The 25,350-nt window shown below is 35.2% G+C and overlaps 1 protein-coding gene across 2 annotated transcripts in view; it reads right to left on the bottom strand.

Moving 5' to 3' along the window:
* Positions 1-4,878: 4,878 nt before the first annotated feature.
* Positions 4,879-25,350, bottom strand: part of NKTR (natural killer cell triggering receptor) — a 36,861-nt gene continuing 16,389 nt past the window's right edge. The window contains exons 3-10 of one of the 2 annotated variants that reach the window (XM_031018911.2): positions 19,759-19,833; positions 18,706-18,813; positions 18,178-18,222; positions 16,345-16,432; positions 7,719-7,748; positions 7,047-7,192; positions 5,900-6,122; positions 4,879-5,520 (exon numbers count right to left, since the gene is read on the bottom strand). In XM_031018911.2, the coding sequence (XP_030874771.2) occupies positions 5,361-5,520; positions 5,900-6,122; positions 7,047-7,192; positions 7,719-7,748; positions 16,345-16,432; positions 18,178-18,222; positions 18,706-18,813; positions 19,759-19,833 (875 nt within the window). In that variant the 3' untranslated portion in view covers positions 4,879-5,360. Of the gene's footprint in view, positions 5,521-5,895; positions 6,123-7,046; positions 7,193-7,718; positions 7,749-16,344; positions 16,433-18,177; positions 18,223-18,705; positions 18,814-19,758; positions 19,834-25,350 lie in introns of those variants that run through there. The other variant, XM_081825226.1, reaches the window with a different exon arrangement.

The following is a 25,350-nucleotide window of genomic DNA, read 5'->3' as shown; positions in this document are numbered from 1 at the left end:
GGCGCCTGGGTGGCTCAGTTGGTTAAGCGACTGCCTTCGGCTCAGGTCATGATCCTGGAGTCCCGGGATCGAGTCCCGCATCGGGCTCCCTGCTCGGCGGGGAGTCTGCTTCTCCCTCTGACCCTCCTCCCTCTCATGCTCTCTGTCTCTCACTCTCTCTCTCTCAAATAAATAAATAAAATCTTAAAAAAAAAAAAAAAAAAAAGGATGATATGAAGTTATGTCATGACAATATAAGACACCAAAAGAAATGGGATTTTTTCTTAAAGTCCTAATGATTACATTAATTAGCCTAGATTATTCAACATACTAAGATTTCTCAACATACTCATTCACTGTTTCACATGTCATTTCATACTTAAAATGCAGCAATAAATTTTGATCTAATAGCAGTATCTTCATATACCTATGGAGAATACAACTAGCTCCTTGAACAGATAGATCTTGGATTGTACCTAAAATTAAAGCTAGGATTTTGCCTATACTGCTTACTTAGATAAGTAATTTGAAAAAAAGAAAAGTCTTAACACACATACAATTGTGCCCCTTCCTTTAATCTTCCGTCCAGATTTTGATACAGATGGTTTTTGATCACTTACAACAGGTGTAACATCAGGAATCTTCCTGGAAAAGAAGACTGAAAATTAAATATAAGCAAATGCTGGGCAGTTTTCTCAATATTTAAATGCAGAATTTATGCTCCTATAATACAAAGTCATTTCATTTAGATCCAACACTTTTGCAGAATGAGGCACTCCACATAACCTGATTTTCTAGGCAAACTCTTTAAATGCCAAACCTTAAAAAAAAAAAAAAAAAAGGGTAACTCAATTGGGTAGAAATGTATGTATGATACTATGCATCTTTTTAAGCATAGTACTACTTTTAAACATAGTACTACTTTTAAACAAAATCCCTTTTTACCTGCCTCTTGTCAAAAACAGTGATGTTCTAAGGGAATCCTAAGGTATTTCTGACTCTGATGCTTAAACTGTTTTTAAAACTATATTTTGTTATTTTATTTTATATTTTTAGTAACTCATTTGTCTTCCCCACTCTACAATAAGCTGCCCCTCCTTCAATGCTCTGAATCTACTGCCTTATGGTAATTCTAAGAGTACAGAGTTTGTGGCAGCTAGTCCTCCATGCATGAGAAGTCTTCATACCTCAAGTTTTTTACCTGTTACTAACATGATGGCTGGCTCTTACTGAGTACTTACTATGTGTCAGACATTATGTTAATAAGCATTTTTAACATAACTGAGTCAAATGTATGTAATGTAAAGCTGGCCATTTTAGCCAATTTTAAGTGTACAGTTCAGTGTCTTAATTACATTGATGTTGTGCAACCACCACTACCATCTTTCTAAAACTTTTTCATTACCCCAAACCCAAACTCCACCCATTAAGGAATACCTCCCCATCCCCCCAAATTCCCTCAGCCTCTGGTAACCTCTAATTTATGGCCAAACATTCCATGATGTATGTACACATCACATTTTGTTTATCCAACCATGTGTTGGTAACTTGGGATCTGTCTCTTCCTTTTCGCTACTGTGAATATGTTGCAATGAGCACTGACATACAAATATTGTTTCATTTTCTATTTTCAATTCTTTTGAATATATACCTACCCATGGAATTGCCTGGTTACATGGTAAATCTATGCTTAACTTTTTGAGGAACAACCAAACTATTTTCCCCAATGCCTGAATCATTTCAGACTCCTGCCACCAATGTATAAGGATTCCAATTTCTCCATACCCTTGCTGACACTAGTTTTTTGGGGTTTTGTTTTAAATTATAGCCATCCTGGTAGGTGAGTATTATCTCACTGTGGGTTTGATTTGTATTTCCCTAATGACTAATGATGTTAAGCATCTTTTCATGTGCTTGCTGGCCATCTGTATGAAACGTCTATTCAAATGCTGTGTCTATTTTTAAATTGAGTTGTTTTTTTGTTATTGTTGTCCATGCTTTTGGTGTCAAATGTAAGAATTCATTGCCAAACCCAAGGTCATAAAAATTTACTCCTATGTTTTCTAAGAGTTTTATAGTTTTACTTCTTATATTTAGGTCATGGACCCAATTTAATTTTTGTGTATGATGTGAGGTAGGGGTCCAACGTTACTCTGTTGCATGTGGAAATCCAGTTGTCCCAGCACAAACATTTATTGAAGAGACAGACTTCTTTCTCCACTGAATGGACTTTGCATCCTTTTCTAAAATCAATTGGCCATACATACTGCTACAGGTTTATTTCTGGACTCTCAATTCTATCCCACTGGTCTATATATCTTTATGCCAGTACCACACTATTTTGATGACTGTAGCTATGTGTTAAGTTTTGAAATCAGAAGGTGTGAGTGCTCCAACTTTGTTCTTCTTTTTCAAGACTGTTTTGGCTATTAGGGGCCCCCTACAATTCCATATGATTTGATATTACTTTTCCATTTCTGCAAAAAGGCTGCTGAAATTTGATAGGGACTGCACTGAATCCAAAGCGTGCTTTGAATAGTACTGACATCTTATCAATATTAAGTCTTCCAACCCATGAACATGCAAGGTCTTTCCGTTTATTTAGGTGTAAATATTTTGTAATTTTCATTGTACAAGGCTTTTACCTCTTTAAATGTATTCCTAAGTATTTTATTCTTTTAGATGTTGTTTTAAATATAATTGCTTTCTTAATTTCCTTTTCAGATTGTTCATTGCTGGTTGTTAACAAGCACTTTAAAGGCATTAGCTCACTGAACTCTCATAACAACACTATGAGGTAGGTACTATTAGCATCTTCATTTTAAAGATAGAGAATTTTAAGATTAAGAGGTTACAAATCTTGCCCTAAGTCACAGAAAGAAATGCAACTTCACTCTTAAAGCCAATAGACAGGGTTTTCTAAGCTCCAGGAAATCGGGGTCCAGGTAAACATACAAAAAAAAATACAATTCTTCTATAGAAAAATCTTAACTACAAAGTATACGTACAGTTTTTTTCAGTAATTTCATGACATTACTTAATTCTCACAGTGAGAAAGTAGGTACTCTTGGTAGACAACTGTTAATCCCATTTTCCTCATGAATAAAAAGGACTGAACTTGCCTACACGTGTTCAGCAAAAATTAACATTTACCTGGGAACCTTTTAGGTACTGGTCCAATGCTACCATCCTCCACCTTCTCCCCAGAACATTCTGATTTGATTTGCTGTATGGCCCAGAAGCTGGTATTTTCAAAAGCCTGTGAATTATTCTAAAGTACCACTAAGGTTGAGAACAAATAAGCTAGAGCCAAGTGTGGTACCCAAATTCCGCTATGCAAATTACTAATGATATGAGTTTAACTGCTGATAAATCAGTAAGGTGACAGGTTCACTATGGCTAAGAGCCCCTGCTTCTTATCCTTGCATATGCTGAGTTCCTGAAGCACAATTATAGCTCCCAAACAACTGATCAAAATCTCAAAGATCCTGATAAAATAGATCAATTGTGCTATCTTTGTATGACACAACTACCAGCCAATTATAATTTAAAGTAATTCTGCAGAAAATAACTTCCAAAGATGTTATGTGACCAAAGAAGAGTGATGACCAAACAAAATTATCAGCACTTTTCAGTCACAAATGAAATCACTGCTTTAACACCACCAGATAAGAGAGGTCAGCAAACTTTTTCTGAAAAGGATCCGAGGTAAGTATTTTAGGATTTGTAGGCCAAGAAGAAAATTAAGGCTATTATTCAGGTATTCAGATAACAAGAAAGAAAACAAATTTTCACTAATGTTTTATCAGTAAAATTTGAAACATGACAACTGAGTATCATTTCTTTGTAATAAAGATCTACTAACGAGAGGAACAGAGTTCTTTTGGAGGGGAGAATAAGCCTGCTTCTCCCTCTCCCACTCCCCCTGCTTGTGTTCCCTCTCTTGCTGTTGTCTCTGTCAAATAAAAAAATAAATAAATAAAAACATTTCACTTAATTAGGATTCACAGTATTTCCTATCAAAATAGATAATGCTGTTCATCCAGTAATGCTGATCTGTAATGAGCTTGTACATATTTTATCTTTAAAAATACCTTCTCGCATACAGGGGTGGTATGTGCAGTGCCTGAAATCCTGGAGAGCTCAAGGGCATCGCTGCGATGCCGCGTGCACCAAGCAGCCGTGTGAAGCAACAGAGCAGCCCATACAAACCGCCACGACGACGCAAGTAGGCTGCTGTAGCACAGGACAGCCCTTCTGTATCTTCTTACAGTGAACGAGTGGATGCAGCTGTGTTCCAGTAAAACTTTATGCACACTGAAATTCGAGTTTCATTTCATTTCCACGCGTCACAAAATACTACTCTTTTTATTTTTTCTACAACATTTTATCATGCAAAACCCATTTTTTTTAACCTCACAGGCTATATAAAAATAGGCAATAGACCAAATTTGGCCCATGGACAACACCTGTCATATGACAGAGAAACTGACCTTTCAAGTTTCCTGCCTTTTGAAAGCCAAATAGATTTGATCAATGAACTTGGTGTCTTATATTTTAATAAAGAAGAGTCCCACTAAAATTTAACAAGCCAGAATTTGCAATGAAAACATCAGCATGTTAAACTTTTAATTCAAAGATACATCCCATTTTATAACAGCTTTTTTAAAATGAGACAATACTAGGCTTTAAAAATGTTTAATGAACTAAATAAGGCCCACCTTATGTAGAAACCTGACTCTAAACAGGGCATGTGCATCATTTCTCAGCCTTCAACAGAACTCTTCATAAGGAACTTATCAATGATTCGCCACATTATGGTATTTTTGTTCAAACAACATTTAATAGTTCTAAACTTGAGGTAACACAAAATATACTACATAGTATTTTTTGAGGCCAAATCTAAAGCCACACATTATCTTTCCCAATGCAGAGAACTTATCACTGAGCAAGTTATTAGCAAGAGTCACATATTTATGGTGCTAAATTGTACCCCAATCACCATGCAATTAATTTTACACTATTCAAATTGGAACACATTTTATCATTCCATTGAATCCAAACAGTTCAACTGACCCTCTGTTGTGGCAACCAAATCTCATCTCTAATGAAAAGCCAAGAAAAAAAAATTAGTAATGAAATCTTTCCAGAGCTCCAGTTAAGAACTTCTCCCCTGGCCTATGTGCCCAACCCCCTTTCCCTACTAGTAGAATGTGAATTCTGAAAGGTAGGGTATGTGTCATTCATTAACCTGGCATCTCCCACAGTATTGTTCAAAGCGCTTTGACTATAGGTCATGCTCAATAAATGAGTGTGGAACCGCAAGGAACTGATGGAATTATCATTCACAGAAATGAAAACACCGGGGTTAATAACCCTACTTACGGTTCAGGTTCCACGGTGACAAGAGGCATATCTCTTCTCAGTAAAAATCGGTTCTCAGGAACTGGAGGAATCTCCTCTGGGCGGACCACAGGCTTTTCTCTTTTAGCATTTGAATCAACTGACCTTTTTTCATTGGTATCACTCCTCTCTGAGTGACTTAGAGAGAACAAAGCATGCCACCAATTAAAATGTAAAATGTTTGCATTTCAGATAATATTAAAGAACATACAAAGCATGACCACAGTACTAAATACCACAGTACTAAATTCTGCTATGAAAATTGTCAAATGATCCTAAAACTTTTTTAAGTTTCAAGGATTTTTTTTTTTTCACCTGCAAACATGTAAATCTTTGCTATGAAATGTCTGTGCTACCCCTAGAATAGTCAAATTTCAAATTAAAGTCCAAAAAATATTATCCTTTTTCAACAATAGGTTATAAAGCTAAGTTTACACAACTGCACATGCTTTCCCCATCAGGGTGTGTGTGTGTGTTTTTTTTTTAGCTTACGATTCCCCTGGTGTTTCATGCTTACCCTTTTGGGCTCATTATATGTTTATTCCTTGGCTCTTCTGAACTGCTTGCTTCCTTTCGTCTCTTTTTAGAATGTTTAACTTTTGGCCGCCTCTTACGTTTCCTTCTTCTGCTTCTCTCATGTTCAATTTCACTTTCTGAAGAAGATTCTGAAGAGGAAGAGGAATTGGAAGAGGAATCCGAGTCTTCTGAATGAGTTGGTTTCTTCCTTTTTTTCTCAAAAACTTTTAAGAAATATTAACAAGAATATTAATACTGGATTTCAGTGCCTACCGTTGAGAGTAAAACATGTGACTACCTAGTATCATAAAACATGCTTTATCAACAGAAAACTAAAGACAGAATTTAAATAAACTTTTCTTCATGTTGATAATACAATGTGCTGCTGAGACTGTAAGGTAACAAAGCCCTTGCCTCATGAGGCCTATATTCTAGTTGGATCAGGTAAGAAAATAAGTAACTGCATAATATGACAAATGGTTAAGTGCTAGGACAGAAACACAAAAAAAGCAGGGTAAAGGGAATAGGGAAAGTCAGGGGGTAACTGAAAATTACATTTGAACAGAGACCTGAAGGAAGTGAGGTAAGGGGTCATGCAGATACTTGGATGGAGAGTGCTGCAGACAGTGGGGACAGCCAGCACAAAGGTCCCTGAGTGCTTGGCGTGTGTCAACGTGGCTGGGAGGACAATGAATGAGGGGGAAGAGGTGAGAGAAACCGCAGAGCAGACTGCCTTACGGACCAAGTAAAGACTTTAGCTTTGGCTGACTAAGGGAGCCCTTGGAGAAGATCACTCTGGTTGCTGTTAAGGACAGATTAGAGGATCAAGAGTACAAGCAAGGAGACCAATCGGGAATTTACGCTGAGAAAAGATTATAGAGAAGGACAGAGGTAAACAGGACAGGTATGAGGCTACTGTAATCGTCCAGGTCTGGACAAGGCTGATAGCAGGGGGAAGTATAAAGAAGGGAGATTTGATAAGATTTCTACATGACTTGGATAGAAAGTATGATAAGAAACATCGGGGCTATTGCCATACAACTTGTATAGTTTCCTCCACTACTAAAATCCAGTAAGTATGTTTAAGTTATAGTCTTCAACATGTTTTACCTATATCCTAGCTCCCTCCACTCCCCAAAAACCCTTACCATCTTTTGTTGATTTTGTGGCAAGCACCCCACAATCAATAACTCGCACATCTGCATAAGGTCTACTTGCAGCATCCGTTTTCAGATTTTCAATCTGTTCGATTACTTCAAAACCAGAAATAACTAATCCAAAGACGACATGAACCCTGTCACAATACAAATTCGAGAAGGAACTGGTTTGATCCCAATTAAGCCATAAGCAGTAATCACAACTGTTATAAATGACATGTCTACAGACCTCAATAGAAAAGCAAAGTGTCTGATGAATGAAACAACTAGAAGGGAATTAGAACTTGAAATCTGCTTCATAAAAGGAACATACAACAACAATTACTCAAATTGAGCCTCAGTTTTCTGCCTAAAACAATATTTCTTTTTTATGGTAGAGTCAGAACAGTCAGACTGCCCTTAATACTCAGAAACTATTGTTACAGAGTCACTCAAGAGAGCACGACTGGGAGGTCTATCCATAGGCCCAGATAAAGACCCCATTCAATGACATGACAGCTATGAGGTCTCAAGACAGACTAACCTGTGATCCTTAAGGAGGGGCCTGGCTTTGAGAGATTAACCCAGAGATCAAGAGCACCCCCTTGAGGTTCACCCATAATCCAACCTGTATTGGACTGGCCACCCAAACAACTCCCCAAGGTAATAAAATGTCACTCTTACCCATCCAGGTGTGGAGCAGGTTTTGTGGTACTGTGTAAGAAACATCAACACAAAGATGGCAAAAACCAGGTGTTCAGGTGAACAGAGCAGAAGGGTTTTAAAGCACAGCATGTAGAGAACAAAGAGGTAAAGATAAAAAGATAGGGAAAAAGTTAAATGTGCTATACATCTAAACTTAAAAACCTTACAAACAGCAATAGTAGCCATTTTACTGGTTAAAAAAAATCACTCAAGATTATAACAAATTACAAAGTTGTATTTATTTCTGCAATATGAAGACTATCCTTATACATATGTATGAAACAACTTTGAAATAGCATAAAAATACCTTAAAATTAAAGTTATTCTCGAATCCAAAACAACAAAAGCAAAAACAAACTCAAAATTTATCAAGATAATTAAAGAGAATAAAAAGTACTATCATTTGCCCTAAGGAAAGAAAAGTATGATCAATACTTGGCCCCTACACTTAAATGAGTTCTTCTATTTGTTATTTCTCATACTGAGTCAGTCTGCATCTTTTAGGCAGGCAGATGGAGGTAGGCCTTAGGAGTCCTGTTTTCAGAACTTCCTGCCCCTCCCACCTAAGGTGAAGCTCTGCCGCTCACAGCAACCCTAAAAATGCAATAGGGAGCAAACCTTCCCTTTGTCAACACTTCTGACATGGTAAGTAATGATGGATAACACTATAGACACTTTACATTTCTATGGCCCAGAAAATGCCCAACCTGCTTCTTCTACAGTCACGATCTGGCCGATAGTCACTCTTGGGAAACCTATGGGGTATATTTGGTTAAGACATTTCGAACCCAAACTGGTTGTTTCCCTTAGCATTGTCACAAATCTTCACAATATGTGAATTGCAGTGAAAATTCAAAAGCAGATAACTAGACTCAGAAGGATGTACCACCAAAATCTTAGTTTGTAAGAATGAGAAATAGAAGAATTTGAGAAAGAACACTGGCTATCAGATCATGCTTAAAGCAGTCAACTGTGCTAGGAGCTCCCATATCAATTTTTATATTCATTTTAAGGCAATTCTAAGATACGTGATTCAACAAAACACAATTTTAACCTTCACAACAATGTTAAAAATCATTATTCTACAAGGAATGGTAGCATTTATACTTACATTAAGAATATTCAGTTCTGTAAAAGCACTACAGAATTTAATTTTAATAAAAATCGTCAATTTAAGAAGTTCCAGAATTTAAAGCAATCCTGAGTTTTAAAACCACAAAGTCTCAAATTCTCCTTAGAAGACTGAGAAGTTGTAATTCAAGCCAATATAATAGTAAAAATGAGTAAAAACAGAAGAAAAAAAGACAGAAAATCTGGCAAGCAGGTGAGGAACTAATGCTTAAATAATTAAACTAGCATCCGGAAACTACTTTGGATAATAACTTTAAGACGGAAATGTGCTTCCCATATATATAAAACTTTACCAAAGCAGGCTTATGATAGGAAGATATGAGTACATATGCTAGACAATGATTCCATTGTATGAAAGATGTAAGAGGTAAAATTTGTAAAGATAAAAATGTCCTACAATGTTAAGGGATTGATTTCAAATACGTAGCAGTGAAAACAAGGAGTGGTTTATTGATTAGGTATATTCCTCCTCCTTCGTTGATCCTTTCTCTCACAACTCTCACATCTTTTGGGGAAAAGCCTACAGATTTTTCTAAAACACACAGAACCCAATTCAGTTTGCCACACTGGCTAATAGGAGTCCTGTAAAAACCACCTGATGGCAAAACTCTGGAGCAAATGGTGAGAGATGTGAACACTCTAGCTAACTGCAGTGAGATAGCAACATACCCCTTGAGACTCAACTGGAGGATGGAATCACTACGTTTATGACAGATTCCAGTTTTGTTCTGAATTCAAGTGACAACTGAAGACAAAAAAACTTGGTCTTTTACTGCAATAGTGAAGAAAACAAATGAAGATAAGTACAATTATTGCAGGGGCAAATTTCAGCTGGCCTGCTGTGCCTAAACTGGTGTGAATAATTAAGTCCATCACTTGCATCCTCAATTCAGGAGGCAGAAATACAAATGTATACTTAAATCGGGTTAGACTACATATTAAGAATACTGAAAGTACCTTAACAAAGAAGCCCCTCGGGGTTCTCAGTCTACATTCCAGGAGTAGAAATAACAGTGTAAAGCAGGCATACTGGCACTAGGCTGACACCAGACATGGATAAACAGAGGACACTGCCAAACGGGCAGGCAGAAATGATATACTTGGTCCAAGCTATTCAATCCTACTCAACCAGACAAAGAGATCTCATCCCACCAACTCTTAACTGTACTGATCTTTCAAAACTACACAGTGGTAAAGACCCATGCAGTGGTGACACTCAATAAATTCAGACCTCACAGCCAGAGACTACCATAAATATTTAAGTTTATACATGCTTATGAAAACATACCTAAAGGAGAAAGAACCACAAAGAACATTTCAAATTATAAAGGCTTTCAATATTTTCACATTTCCATTTTCTCCTGTCACTTAGACACTGATTTTCCAGTTTCCTCCACCCCCTGAATGTACTTTAAAAATATATGCATAAGGATTCATTTAAACTTCGTAAATCCTAGACATTGAAAAGTGTCACTGTTACTCCAAAAAACAATCTACATTATTATACCATTATCAAAGAAGCTTTTAGCCTTATACAGAAATTAACAGTTCTGCACTGAAATGAAATCTAAACCATTATATACAATACACCCTCTTCCCTGCCCTCCCCCAGAAGAGGTGTGGAAACATGGTGGGAAATGTACTTCCCAGGATTAACCACGAACAATAAAACACACTTGTTTTACATGTATTGCTGCCATAAATCAAGCAGAAAGTTTTTCTTAAAATGGTTCAATGCACATAACAATAGGATTAAAGAGATAAAGGCAAAGAAAGAAAAAGAGAGCCTTAGAGTAATGAGACATTACCTTTGGAGCGCACGGTGTAACACTCTTTCTGTAAATTTTACACAAAAATGGCAAGAAATAAATTGTAATACACTTTTAAGACAAGACTGAATCTATGTTTTAATATCAATATAACTTTGAAATTAAATATTTTCAAGTTTTATGCAAAGCAAGAAAGCTTTTTTAAAATGGAGGGCTCTAAATTTTCTTTCACATAGGATATGTATGTAGAGACGAACTATGCTTAAGAAAAACACTGTGGTGAAGGTGGGAATCTGCTCAGAGCCTTAATATTGTAACACTAGAGTGTGAGTAACCAGTGTATTTCGCTTTGCAAATCCTACAAACTAGCTAAGTCAACCAACATCTTTCTCAAAAAAAGAGTAATGTATCCTGAGTACATACATGAATATAAAAGTCTGAATGCCTTGGAGCAGTTACTACCAGTGGAAAGCAAAAATGTCAATGAAAAGGACTGAGTTAAGAGAATTCAAAACAAAATTTCAGGGAACTTTCTCTTCTTTTTTTAGTAATTCACTTCAAGTAGTTAAAAATCTTTCATGTGTCTACATTTGAAATCTTTTTTTCATCACACACAACAGACCACTATTAGGAATAAGTGAGCAAAATTTGGACCATAGTTTCTGTTGGACACTTCTATAGTTGTTAAGCCCCCGAAAATAATAATAATGATAATAATAATAATAATAAAACAATAAAGCAGCATAACTAGAATTTTTAGGATCTTCTCAAAGGATAAAAAGGCAAGAGATGAAAAGTATAAAAGTATGCTATCAAATTTTGGCCAAGATACTTGCTTTTCCTGCCTAATCTCTGATTTTCCCCATTGTAAAAAATTTTTTTTCAAAAAATACAGTCTAACCAACTTTAAATCTATTAAACTTTAAACATATCTATATACTCAGACCAAAATCCATATTATATATAGTGGACAAAATTCTTTATAAAGGTTTCAGACTATTAAATCTTGAAATATTTAAAAACAAGCTTTAATTTCTTATAAAGGCATTGATACATGAATTACTGTCAAAAAGAATATGATGTTTCAAATAATGTGGTGTATTCAATGAATGTTGTTAAAAAAAAAAAAAGTGACTCCAGGTCTAAAGTAGTATGAACATAAAGATAACCTATTTCTGTCTAATGTAGCCTTGAACATGCAATTTTTTCCTTCAACTCCTGAAACTACCACACCATCATGGAAGAGGCACCAAATGATAGTGAGAGACACAGCTTGTGTAAGAACCATGGAAACTACCCAAGCCATGTTACAGAGCTCTCCCTATGTGTTCCAAAAGTCACCAAATAGAGAGCTTTCAAAAATTCAGCACTAATGTTAACATAATACACATCAAACACCACTAGATACAAAATTCCTTCCAGGTTGCTAATACATATGTCACATAAACACTAAGTGATATTAAGACTTGATGTTACAGATGACACTTGATACTCAGAGAACTTGGTTTATGGTTAAGTTTCACCAACATCTTTGCTGATGAAAAATCTTGCAATGTACACATAAAGATACTACCCCCAAAAAGGAAGGAAAAACTAGAACCTCCCAGATTATTGACACTTACTAGCATTTCTTCTCATACAGATTCATGAATATGTGGAGGGAAAACCATTTCTGCCCAAATTTACTTTTGCTACCCCAAATTGTAGCATAGCTTTATAAACCCCTGAACACCAAACCGGTCTTCACCTCCCCTTGCTCTGCTCTGAAACGATCAGCACTTCTCTCCCACTCAGGTGAGCAGCCATTTCTAAGTCTGGTTAGGACATATCCTGGAACTACTTTATATTTTCCTCCCACAGTCCTATTTATACGTGTTAACACTTTTTGTTTAAAGTTTGACTTTTCCACATTATCTTGTTTTCTTAAATTTTTATAATTATCATGACCACTGACAGTGGCCAACGACAGAGACTGTTCTCCAAAGCTCTGCAGGTCTTTCTACTCCATGGCTGTACATAAAGTGGCACAGACCAAGCGAAGGGAGACAAGTGTACCACCACGTCAACGTTCTGTTCGCAGCTGATGAAGACTGCTGCCTAATTTAGGCAAATGAGCCTGAAGCTTCTTTGCAGCACCTTTCAGACTGATGTAAATTAGGCAATTACAACTACTTTCCTTTAGGCAAGACAATGTTTGCACATAAATCATTCCACATATTCAGAAATCAAGGATCAACCTACAAAACACTTTCTTCCTTTTATGCCCACATTTTCATGCCAAAATGTTTACTTTATCTTTGAGAATGGGACAGGTACTTCATAAGCCAAAAAGGAAAGACAAACTAACTCAAGGTAAATAGCAAATAAAACTAGAACCAAGGTCTCCTGATAGTTAGAATAGTAGCTCTAACCCAAGAGATAGTTATTTAATACAAAGCTATAAACCACCTAATCTTTTTAATGACTACTTCATATAATACCTTCTTTATCTTGTGGATGAATGTATAGAAAAACAATGAAAATTAGAGAATTAACAGACTGTTATTACTGGAAGCCAAAGGAAATGAAAAATGTTTCCGTGTGTCATTTTATCTTTGCATTATTTATACAAGGAAAAGGTTGGATGAGATGATCTTGAAATCCTTTTCCACTCTAAGACTTTACAATTCTATAGCTTTTATTATGGTTTCTTCCTAGTGTTTGGCTTCAACAAATAAATAATAAAAAGAACAAAAAGACTAAATACTGAGTTAACTTGGTTACTATTTTGGTTCCAGGTCTTTGAATTCCTTCAAAAATATTTCAACATGAACAAACCATTATTTCCTCAGTGAATCATGGGGACAGTATCACTTCCTCCATGTTTCTTGAGCAGTACTATTTCAAAAAGAAATAGTAGGCCCCCCAAAGCAAAATCATTATGACTGATACAGCAGGAGATATAAGCAGTTACTGCAAAAATCATGAATGGCTTTATAGAAGAAAATCTGGTTTTTACATGATTGTTACATCCAAAGAAAGCAATATGTGCACAATTATGTTTAATAAAAATTATGTATGCCTTAGGAAGGGGAGGTTTTAAATTCTTCAGTAATGAAGACAACAGTTACTGCACAAAGCACAAGAGTCCCTGAGGAATATTTTGCAAATACAGTAATAGCACCAAATTTACTCCCTGGGAATGACAAAGTAGTAGATTTAGAATATGAACTACAAATATAATTGTGGAAGGATGTAGTAAAAGTCCTTGTTAAGCCTATAAAACTGGACCTATCAAGGCAGTTCTTGGCATTTTCCCACCCATTTTCACACTACCCTTTCCTGTCTGGAACGCAGAAGAGCTGTTTGAGGCGCCCCAGGAAGAGCTGTGGTGAGAGGGAGAAGCTCAGTACCACCCTCACCACCCTCACCACCCTCACCACCCTCACCACCCTCACCACCCTGGGGCGGCCCACAGAGGGCTCTGCCACGGCCCGCACTCGCAGCCAGCCTAAGCTTTGAGAGTTTAGCTGGGATCACAGACACAACTTGAAGATAGTACATTATACTTTTGCACTACTTCCAACTCCAAAAGGATTTGGGCTTGCAAGACAGAGATTTTCAAAGATTTTTCTTTTTATGGGCCATCATCTCCATTTCCCCTTTCTATAACAGAAAGGAAGTGTTTTGTTTAGAAAGGTGAATGTTAGTTTTATTTTATCCTTCAACCGGGGGGAACCGGTACTTTCAGCCAGCACAAAAAAGCACATGCCACAAAAATTTCTTTAAAAAAAAGACAATTTTTTTTTGCATGTACAAAAACACTAAAATACTTCCAAGACTACTTTTAACTGCAAACTCATTTCCAGAAGCAAATTTCAAACTAAAAGTAGAAAATTTTCTTTCAACGTAAGTTCAGAGTGATTTTAGTGCCATTCTACAGTTAATTATGAAAACAAGCTTAAAACTTTTAATCCTAATTCACGGATGTTACAATTTTCATTTGGCATTCCTTGCCAAAAATAGCAGTCCAATGTAAAATTAAACTATGTAGAAACAGCAATGGCCGTAATTTTGATACTAAGCATTCCTACAAAAGACTTAAGCAAGTACTAAATAACACAGAAACAAAATAAATTTTTTGAAGGGACAACCTTGTCATATACTGGATGTTAATTAATGTATGTACCTGCACACCAGTTTTTACTCTTCACGTTTGATTAAACAAGCTAAATGGTATGTAACAATGGGAAGAAGCTGCTGCTACCTGATAAATTTTAATGTACTGATATAAAAAAAGGAAATCTAAAAGAAACTTTAGAGCCCTCAGATGGTAGCTTCTTGACCAATGAATTTCATTAGTTTATCATGTTCACAGTTCAGATAAGCTTAAAAATGGAAATGGGAAACCTCAATCAAAGAGTAAATAGCTTTATATTAAATTACTATAAAGGAAGTTTTTCAAAATATTTCCCACTATTTTTTTTTGGCCCTTAAGAAGGTTAAAGAAAGAAAAATACCCTAGTAGAGAAGTATTAATAACTACTGCTCTATGGGATCACAACACGATCTAGGAACAAATTTCGGTCTTCCTTTTTTCCTGCACAGCTCCAAGCACTGTCATCTTCCATCAGCTTTCCATTTTTAGGACATTCTTAGGAACAGAATGCCCCTTATCTGAACTTTATCAGATCATGTTGGAAATCTATTTTGCAGACAAATTTAAAATGTGAGATTTATTTTACATGAATAATTTACTCCTTTAAAGACAGGGAAGCGCCATTCATACTCGTCCATTCAGAAAGATGACAAGAACTTTTTCTGGCAAACCATGAATAAAATATTTCTCCAACATATATAGTACAACTGTAGAGATTTACTTCTAATCAAAAGCATTAAACTTCATGCTAGCTAATTATCTTTCCTATTTTAAATCCTGGGATTATAATATAAATAGGTTTTAGAGTAGCTTTAGATAAGAATATAACTAAAAATACGCTAAAATAAAAATATAACTAAAAATATAACTAAACCAAGTAAGGTTTTGGTTGTGCCTGTACATACATGAAAAGGTATTTGTTTTTTTTAAAAAGCAAATTTTCGCATTCTGAAGTTTCCTGAGTGCTAATCTCATAAATTTTGGTGGAAATGACAGCAATATTGGTTTAACTCAATTATGCATAGAGATCTCAAGAGATTTAAGTTTTTACAATGCTGATGCAATAGCAAAGTCACTCATCTCTGTACAGTATCAGAAAATAATGGTACCTCTCTCAAATTAGCTCAAAGAGCAACAATAAGAGAAAAAGCAACCACACAACGGTTTACTCAAAACAACTGTTCTCCAGGCCAAGGGCACATTAGTCCTAGTCTATGAACAATTTTTAAATGCTGATCAATAGTTTATGTTCCAATCTAGTTTTGGTAAATTGAGCCCCCAAATTTGTTAAGTCAAAGCCAATTTCCTTTCCTAAGACGACAACATACTTTGAAAATAATGTACATCTTCAAGTTACATCTTTTAAGTACCATTCTTCAAATGGAGGATATATGCTGAACGCTGAGGCGGTTGTTAGAGCCTACTAGGTTCTGTAACGTTAGAAATTAGTAACAAAGTCCAATTTGGCAGAATTCTAGCATTTAAACTTGGTTTAACTATACCATCTTTCTCATGAACAGCGCTTCTCTGTTTAAGAAAAGCTCATCTCTGAATTATGCCTACTCACATGAAAAACTGGGAACCATTGGTATGTTTCCCTCGATTTGCCATTGACAAAAGGAACGCTCTGTCATGTTTGAGAATAAAGTTTTCATCTGTTTGAAGAAAACACAAATTCGTCAGTCTCCAATTATAAGCCACTTTTAAAGTGTAATGTTCACAGTAATAACTAGAAAGCAAAGGATGAAATTCCTCTTCTGGTCAGTATAGATACTTGTCTGAATATTTAGAAAAAAATTTTTTTAACTAATCAAATAACAAAAGCATAAAAAGACCAAAAATACTACTTAAAGCCTTGGGGAAAAGAACATATATTTAATGCTTTATACAAACAGCCTTAGAATAGTCACTTTTAGTAGTAACATACTTTGGCTAAATGATAGGTAAACTACGTATTAACTTTAAGGGAAAACCAGTAAAGAGATTTTAGAAAAATCTCTACGGTAAAGCTCACTTTCTTCAACTTTCCAATTATCTTGCTTAATGCACTATATATGGGAGAAGTTTAACAATCTTACGTGCTTAATTTCTATATGGTAAACTTATTATTCAACTGTATTGAAGCTAGACTATGAGAGCAAAAAACAAAGTTACAATTTTAGTTGTAAGGATGTACAAAAATTAAATACTGTATATAGACTCCTAATAGGATCAAAAATTATCTAAGGAGGCAAGTCCCATAAAAACAAAAACTTAAAGGGCAAAATATAATTTTAAGATACACAAGTATCTGCCACAGGAACAACCACATTAAAGTGGCCTACAACATTAGTTTCAAATTACTACAAGATGATAGAACCAGCTAATGATCTGCTTCCTACTGGTTCAAAGGAAAAACTGTTATGAAGATCACTCAGAGATTATTTTAATTCCAGCAGAAATACCTTCAAAACTAATTTAAATTTCCTTGTAACATTCATACAAACAAATCTTTCTTTAGAACAAACAGAAACATAGAAAACTTTAAAAAATGATTACCTTGGGAACAGGCTTCTGAAAAAGAGTAGTAATCCATTTTCCCCCAAAAGAAATATAAAAGACTATTATAACACTGAAGCTATCATGGCATTTAAATCTAGTAAGATTGGATCCCATTATAAATCTCTGCAACTGACTTTTCTAAGGCTTTTTGGGGCAAGTGCAATAGTTAGAGACTTATGCAAATGCTACTACTGTAGGAATAAAACACAATCATATAGTTCTAGTATACAAAAGAAAACATACAAACCTCTGAGGAAGTAGGAAATACCAACTTTTATTCAAAGAAATTGCTTGGTTTAGGGGGAAAAAAACATAACTAGATTTTTTTCCCTGATGTAGAATAACCCATTGGGAAAAGAAAAGAGATAGAGATGCATGTATGAAATAGTATACAGAATTTTCCAATTCTTCAAGCAATATTAAGAAATCCAGCCACAACCTAACCCAGGCTGTCCATAAATTTATTAGGAAGGGTGCAAGGGAACAGAATTGGAGTTTGTGTTACTGAGCTTCGTTCTCTTACCTTTTCATTTTGCAAAAGACCACATTCTCTATAAACAAAAGAATATGTTGACAGTTTTAGGCAGGAAGATAGGAGTTTTCATGTATATAGTTGCCTAACCTCCATGCTGAAAGTCATGTTTAACCATAAAGTTAGCCTTAATTAATCTTGTCAATTAAAAGTTACATATTACAATATATTTTATCCCCAAGTTCATGCAAATAAAGTATTCTCATGCAGCATTAGTTTCATGCAAAAAGTGAACTATAAGTAAACCTCTCCTCATTAAAAAGTACATGATCAAATTTGCTTTAATATCAGAACTGAAACAAAGGACCATAAAATATTAAGCCTTACCTTTAAAATATCCACCATAAATTGATTCTCCGCCTTTTCCATTACCTGCAAATAATGAGTTACATTAAATTATAATGAAAATTAAAATATATTAATACATATAAATTACTTTTTATGCTTTCAATTTGCTAAAGAAGCTAACACCTTGTAATTGGTATAATCAAAATTCTACAAATCCTCAATTAACCTCATCTTGAAAATAAAAGTCCAAAAAAAGCCCATTCCTATTTATAATAAATACTATTAAAAATTATCTCCATAACCCATTTATTTCAAAAAGTATCACACCAACAAAATTCGGGAAGAATAAAAATAATCCAAAAGTACTTGGCATTCATTGTAAGGGAATTCACCAACTATTTATATTATTATTAAAAGTACATAAAAACAAAATACATTCTTACTCTACACATCTACTCACTGACCATTTAATATTTATATCATACTGTGACATATTTATAATGGTATAATGAGATAGCTCAAGAAACTGACTGATGGAGTTTTTAAAAGTGCAACTTTTAGCTCTACCTTCGCTGAAGTCCCCACCCTGAATCATAAAGTTTTTAACCACACGATGGAATGTAGAACCTTTGTAACATAACTTCTTCCCAGTTGTTTTCCCAAGGCCTTTCTCTCCTGAAAAAAAAAAAAAAAAAAAGAAGTGAAATTTAGCTACAAACATCTTTCCATGGAAAGAACCATCCAATTAGTCCTTTGTGAAGTCCCTCCTGTGTGTTGGCACTGTAAGAGATACAAAACATAGGGTAATGAGGCAACACACAAACTAAAATAAGTATCAAGCAGCATATAAATGTTAAATTGTGTGGCATAGACTCTACATGCAACAGGAGAAAAGAAGGATTAGAAATGGTTATCACTCCAGTAAAAGAGGACAATCAAGGAATTGGTTCAAAGATTGTCTATGTATTTAACTGTATCTTACTTTAAAATAACATTATAGATGTTTTTCTCATTTTTTTCTACTTTTAAAAAATATAAATCCAATTAAAGATAAAAAAGAACAACCACATTATGTTTTGTCTATCTTCTAATCCTAAATTTCTTGTGAATCTGGAATGCTAAATTTGTTTAAAACAATGAAATTTAGAATTTATGAACTACAATGTTTAGAGATGACTTTATTACACACAGTAGTACTTTCTTTTTTACTTTTTTTTTTTTTTTAAGATTTTTATTTATTTATTTGACAGAGAGAGAGAGATAGTGAGAGCAGGAACACAAGCAAGGGGAGTGGGAGAGGGAGAAGCAGGCTTCCCGCCGAACAGGGAGCCTGACGTGGGACTCGATCCCAGGACCCTGGGATCATGACCTGAGCCGAAGGCAGACGCTTAACGACTGAGCCACCCAGGCGCCCCTCTTTCTTTTTTACTTTTGAGACCATTTCTTTGTCCTTTCTACCCTTTAAGAAATGCTTCCCTGATTTCCTATCAGTGAAAATAGTATTTTTTAATGTGCTAAACTCGTTTTACAGCCAGTTTTTACAGAAAACATCTAACTGTTAAGCAAGATAAAACTATAAGCCATGACTTCTCATTGGAAATAATTTAATAACTCACTTACCTGAGCATAGGCAAAGGAAGTTTTTGCATGTTTTTGGACATATGTCTGAGAAGAGCTGAAACATAATGCGACCAACTGAAATAAAACACATAAAAAAAAAGTAAGCAAGATGATTAAATATGCCACATTTTATATGAGAGAAATAAAGTAAATAGAATTAACAAATTGAAAGGTCCATTTTACAAAAATTACAAATTTAATTTTTCAAAAAACTTAACAGGAAAAAATTTAACTGAGCAGTACCAACTAACAAGAATTCCACTCTATTTGTTAGTGTTAGAATTCACAGGCAGCCTAAGCGGTTTCAGACCTGAAACTGTAGGATTTTAAGTGTCTTGTAAAGGGGCTTTACATTATTATTATTTTTTTTTTGTCAGAGGGAGTCAGTGAGAGAGGGAACACAGGCAAGGGGAGAGGGAGAGAGAGAAGCAGGCTTCCCGCTGAGCAGGGAGCCCAATGCGGGGCTCAATCCCAGGACCCTGGGATCATGACCTGAGCGGAAGGCAGACGTTCAACAACTGAGCCACCCAGGCGACCCAGGGGCTTTACATTATTAGATCCCTTTTAGTACAGTTACCTACCTGAACACTATTAAATTTGCTTTAAAATATTCTCAATAATAGTTGTCTAATCTATGCTTGAGGCCCTCCAGTGATGAGAGCACATCATATCACAAGATAGTCATTGTGGCCAGTACTGTTAGAAGAAAGTTCTGTCCTCTATATCTAGCTTTCTTTATGCAAGAACTATTTAGAGCCAACCTCCTGAATTGCCACCCACAACTAAAACTCACATTCTATTCCCTGAGAGAGCATAAAGAGAATAGTTTATGGCTCCTAAAAAATACCAAAAACACACAAAACAGGCAAAAAACATACAATACACAGGAAATGATAAGTAGCAAGCCTACAAATTTGATTTAACTATGCCACAGAAAAGTGGCACAAACTTTTTGTTCTCAGGACTCGTTCCAACTCTTAAAAATCACTGAGCTTTTACAATGTGGGTTATATCTATTGCTATTTACTGTATTATAAATTAAAACTCAGAAATTTTTAAAACACAAGAATATAGAGCACACATTCTATCAGCTGTCAGAGTGGTGACATCATTACATATCGTGTAATCTCTGGAAAATTCGACTTGTGAATGAGAGCGCAACACACAAATTGTATTATTACAAAAGCACTTTTGACTTTGCAGACCTCACGAAAGGTCTCAATAAAGTAAAAGATGATATTCTCATTTACAATGATATTCTGATTTACAATCACTTTCCTGAGTCCCCTTTCCCTTTATTCTACAGAATCTTTTCCATCATGAATGAACACTTTTATTTACTCAAAGGGACTTATAAATAAATCAAAATTAACTGCGGACCAAATACAAGTCATTTTCAGCACAGACACAAACTGATTTGATTTACTCTCTATCACTAAGAATTGAATTTATTCTTCGCCCAGTCAGTCAGTTCCTCTGAGGACAAAACAAAGCTACAAAGCTACTACATAACAGACATCCTTAAGGGATAAAAAGTGGAATAATGGCATCATATAAGTCATTCTGTCTATAGCTTCAATGGAGCCAAATTTTAAAGCAATTTCAAAATGTTCTAGCTGATCTTTATATCTAAAGGAATGAAGAAAAAGATAGGAAATTAGAATTTTAAAGATATTATTTATTTTGTGAAAGAGAGAGCACGCAGGTGCTATTTTATAGAAAACAGATACTTTTTTGAAAATATTCTGATGTATAGTCTTTAAAGAAAAAAATAAGTCCATGTGGTTCAGTAGTTTACTTATTTTCAAGTGATAGCAGGCATTAACTGTGATTACAAAACATTGAAAAGAAAAATGTAAACTACAGTTACTTAAGGAAAAGACAGAATAAATTTGCAGAAGAGAAGATTCTCTGGCTCCCAAACTGATGAAAAAAATGACTATGATAGCAACCCCATTTCCCAATTGTAAATGCCTGAGGTTTACTGTCTCCTGTAATAAGTTAACATGCTCTGCTGATGCCTCTTCAGAAACTGATGCTGCTTTTGAATGAATGAATGAATAAGATCTCAAGGAATATTGTTAACACTACTTACACTTTACTGGGATTTAGTAATCTTTGTTAATCAGTCATTACTGTCAATAATATTATCTTTTATATATACTAAGATTTCTTCCAAGGAACTACCACTGTGCCAATAAATACACTGCTCTGTAACTGTATAACTAAAATCTTAAATTGGTTTATGTAAGCATTAGTTTGTGTAAGCATCAGTATGGTGTTTTCAGGGCAAAAAATGTATGATTAAGGACAAAAATGACAGAGCGGGAATGGCTTCTGATTTTAATACCAACATACCAACACACAGATCCTTAAAAATAGCCAAGACAGGGGAACAATACAGAGATTACTCAGGTAGCATCAACACATTTTTAAACACTGGCACAGCCAGGAAAAGCCAAGACACACCTATGTCATGTTGTAATCCTCATTTGGCCACTAGGTGGCAGGAATAAAATTAGCAAGTACCCAGAATCTGGGTAAAATCGAACATCACCTTTAAATAATATTATTGTTTCTTGTTCTTAGAAACAGCTGCACTGGAATTACACACACAGTAGTGAAAAAAGAGACATATATCATGGACATAAAAGATACGGTAGTTGGAAAAGTGAGCAGTGGTTGGGAAAAAATTTAGGAAATGTACTACACAGGGCAAAGAATATCACATATACAATTACAAGTAAGGGATGAGGATTAAGAACAAAGGTATGAACAGATCATAGTGGGTAAGCAGAGAGCAAAATCTAAGAGGAAATTAAGGAATGGGTGTGCCATTTCAACAAAATCAGGCCATTTACCCATTTAACTGAGATCCTCCCCATGTTCAGGTTGTCCAATAGTATATAAGACACAGTGCTTATTTTGGGGAGCTCACAGCTTAGCTTGGAATAACAGATACAAATTCTTAAACAATGTGATGAGTCATCAGTGGTATGAACAAAATATACTTACATCCACCCTAGGCCTGACTGACGTTGTGTGAGGGCAGAGGGATAGGGACCGTATCTGTTTTACTCACCATTCTATCCCCACTGATTTGTACAGTGTCTGGTACATAATAAGTACGCAATAAATACTTGAACAAAAATAAGAACACTTAAAACCAAATTATTCAGAGATAGGGATTAACAAAATATAAACGAAGGAATACCTAGATATACAGATAAAAAGTATTCGTTACAGACCAGGAAAAGTTATTACAAGTGGCATGACATCAAGACATAGCTTCATAAAAGCCATTTTCAGAGGTATAAAGGAAGAATCCTTTTAGCATCCAGGCAATAAAATCATGTCACCTACAGGGAAAAAGAAATTAGGCTGACTTTTGACACTTTACATTAGAAACTGAAGACAACAGAATACTGTCTACCATCTTAAAGGGACTGATATGCTGTGAACAAAGAATTCTATATATAGCAAAGGAAATACATTAATTAGATTTTATCCTGAAAAATCTATTTGAAGGGCACCTGAGTGGCTCAGCCGGTTAAATGTCTGCCTTCGCCTCAGGTCATGATCCCAGTGTCCTGGAATCGAGCCCTGCTCAGCGAGGAGCCTCCTTCTCTCTCTCTCTCTCTCTCCCCACTCTCCCCGCTCATGCTCGCTCTCTTTCTCTCTCTCATTCTGCACTCTCTCAAATAAATAAGATCTTTTTAAAAAATCTTATTTGAAATATAAGCCTGAGATATGAATCAAAGAACTAATGAGAAAGGCTACTGGGAAAAGAATGGCATTGAGCACTAAATCCATTACAACACATAATTAAACCTAAATAACTATAGTAATTATGGTTACAAAATATAAATGTTACAACCATTGGGAAACAAAGTATGTATTGGTAAATTCTTTTTTGTTATTTTTAAGAACCTTCTAAAAATGTTCTTTTTCTTTTGAATAGGCAATGTTTTCATGATCCAAAAATCCAACAGCAGAAAAAAGTAAAACGAGTGAGAAGTCTTATTCCCACTTCTGTCAACAGGTCTGTCAATACTTTCATTAATTTCATGTGTATGCTTCCAGTCTTTTTGTACACACAGGCAAATATTGATATATTCTTATTTTTCTTGTTTTAAAAAGAGAGCGTAAGTTTGCTAAGAGAGTAGATCTTTAAAGTTATTACAAGAAAAAAATGAAGATATCACACAAGAAAAAAAATTTAACTGTGTGGTGATTAACAAGACTTCCTGTGGTGATCATTTTGCAATATAAACACATATACTGAATCATTATGCTGTATACCTCAAACTAAGATGTTGTATGTCAATTATATCTCAATTTTAAGATAAAAATAAGCGGTTCCTTGGTTAAAAAAAAATAGGTAGCGTGTTAGGCACACTGTACTATACTCTGTTTTACACACTTAATGAATATATCATGAAGATACATATCACAGTACATTAAAACCAACAAGAGGGCGTAGAGTTGGTTAGAAAAAGTCCATTTCCTGATTATTTCACAGTGGGAGTCAACAACAGGTAGGGGAAATATGGTTTAGGAATACTTAAACATGTAATTCACCTGCAGAACTAAAAATATATTAAACATCTTTCAAATTACTGTGGCGGAGCAACCCACAGTAAAAAGATACAAAACAAAGAAAAGCAAATAGCAAGAAAACACAAATAAGATTTAAGATAAGACCAAACAGCTCTATAATTTTTTTGGCACATAGAGCTTTTTTCATGACAGGTCAATCAACACCCAGCTAAGGTACCCTGCAGATAGTACCAGCAAAAACTCAAGAGAATTTATTGGCTCTATAGTTAGTTGACAAGGATATGGGCGGAAATCAGAGAATCAAAGAACTGTAGGAACCAGGATGTCAGAGTGAGGGCAGATCTTAGAGCTTCCAGTTCTCAAAAGGCAAAAGGTTCTGAATACCACTTCTTTGTCCCAATCAATGCATGTTACAGCTCTAAATATTTTCATTAATGATTAGATATATTAATCACTCAAATGAAGATAAAAAAGCAGTAAGCAAACCTAAGAAAAATATTTTAAAAAGCTTTTAATGAAAGTACAAGCAGAAATTAATAAATTAGAAAACAAAAATATTAGACTTGATAAATAAATTCTGAAGCTGGCCCTTTTGGAGGAAAAATAAAAAGGAATACCAAAATATAGGAAAAAGAATTATAAGAAAGTATGGATTACAACTCCATGCTGACAGAGACTAAAAAACAGAGCCAAGAAAGAAACGAAAATGCTGTTAAGTATCCATCCAAAAGAGCGTTGTTAAATAACTCTTCATACTGAAGTAAAATGTCTTCTCAACTGTTTCACAGCACAGCAAAAGATGAAAAGCTTTAACAAATTTTATGAAGCAAATTAAATTGATACCAAAGCCTAGGAAAGATGATATAAAACTTTAAAACCCTACATACTGGGGCGCCTGGGTGGCTCAGTAGGTTCAGCATCTGCCTTCGGCTCAAGTTATGATCGCAGGGTCCTGGGATGGAGCCCTACATTGGGCTCCTTGCTCAGCAGGGAGTCTGTTTCTCCCTCTCCCCCACTGCCCACTTCTGCTCT

The sequence above is a fragment of the Leptonychotes weddellii genome, chromosome 1 (assembly GCF_054177405.1).
Source record: "Leptonychotes weddellii isolate Sample4059 chromosome 1, ASM5417740v2, whole genome shotgun sequence".
NCBI lineage: Eukaryota > Metazoa > Chordata > Mammalia > Carnivora > Phocidae > Leptonychotes > Leptonychotes weddellii.
Note: the sequence above shows the minus strand (reverse complement) of the source record. Positions and strands in the feature narration are given on the sequence as shown.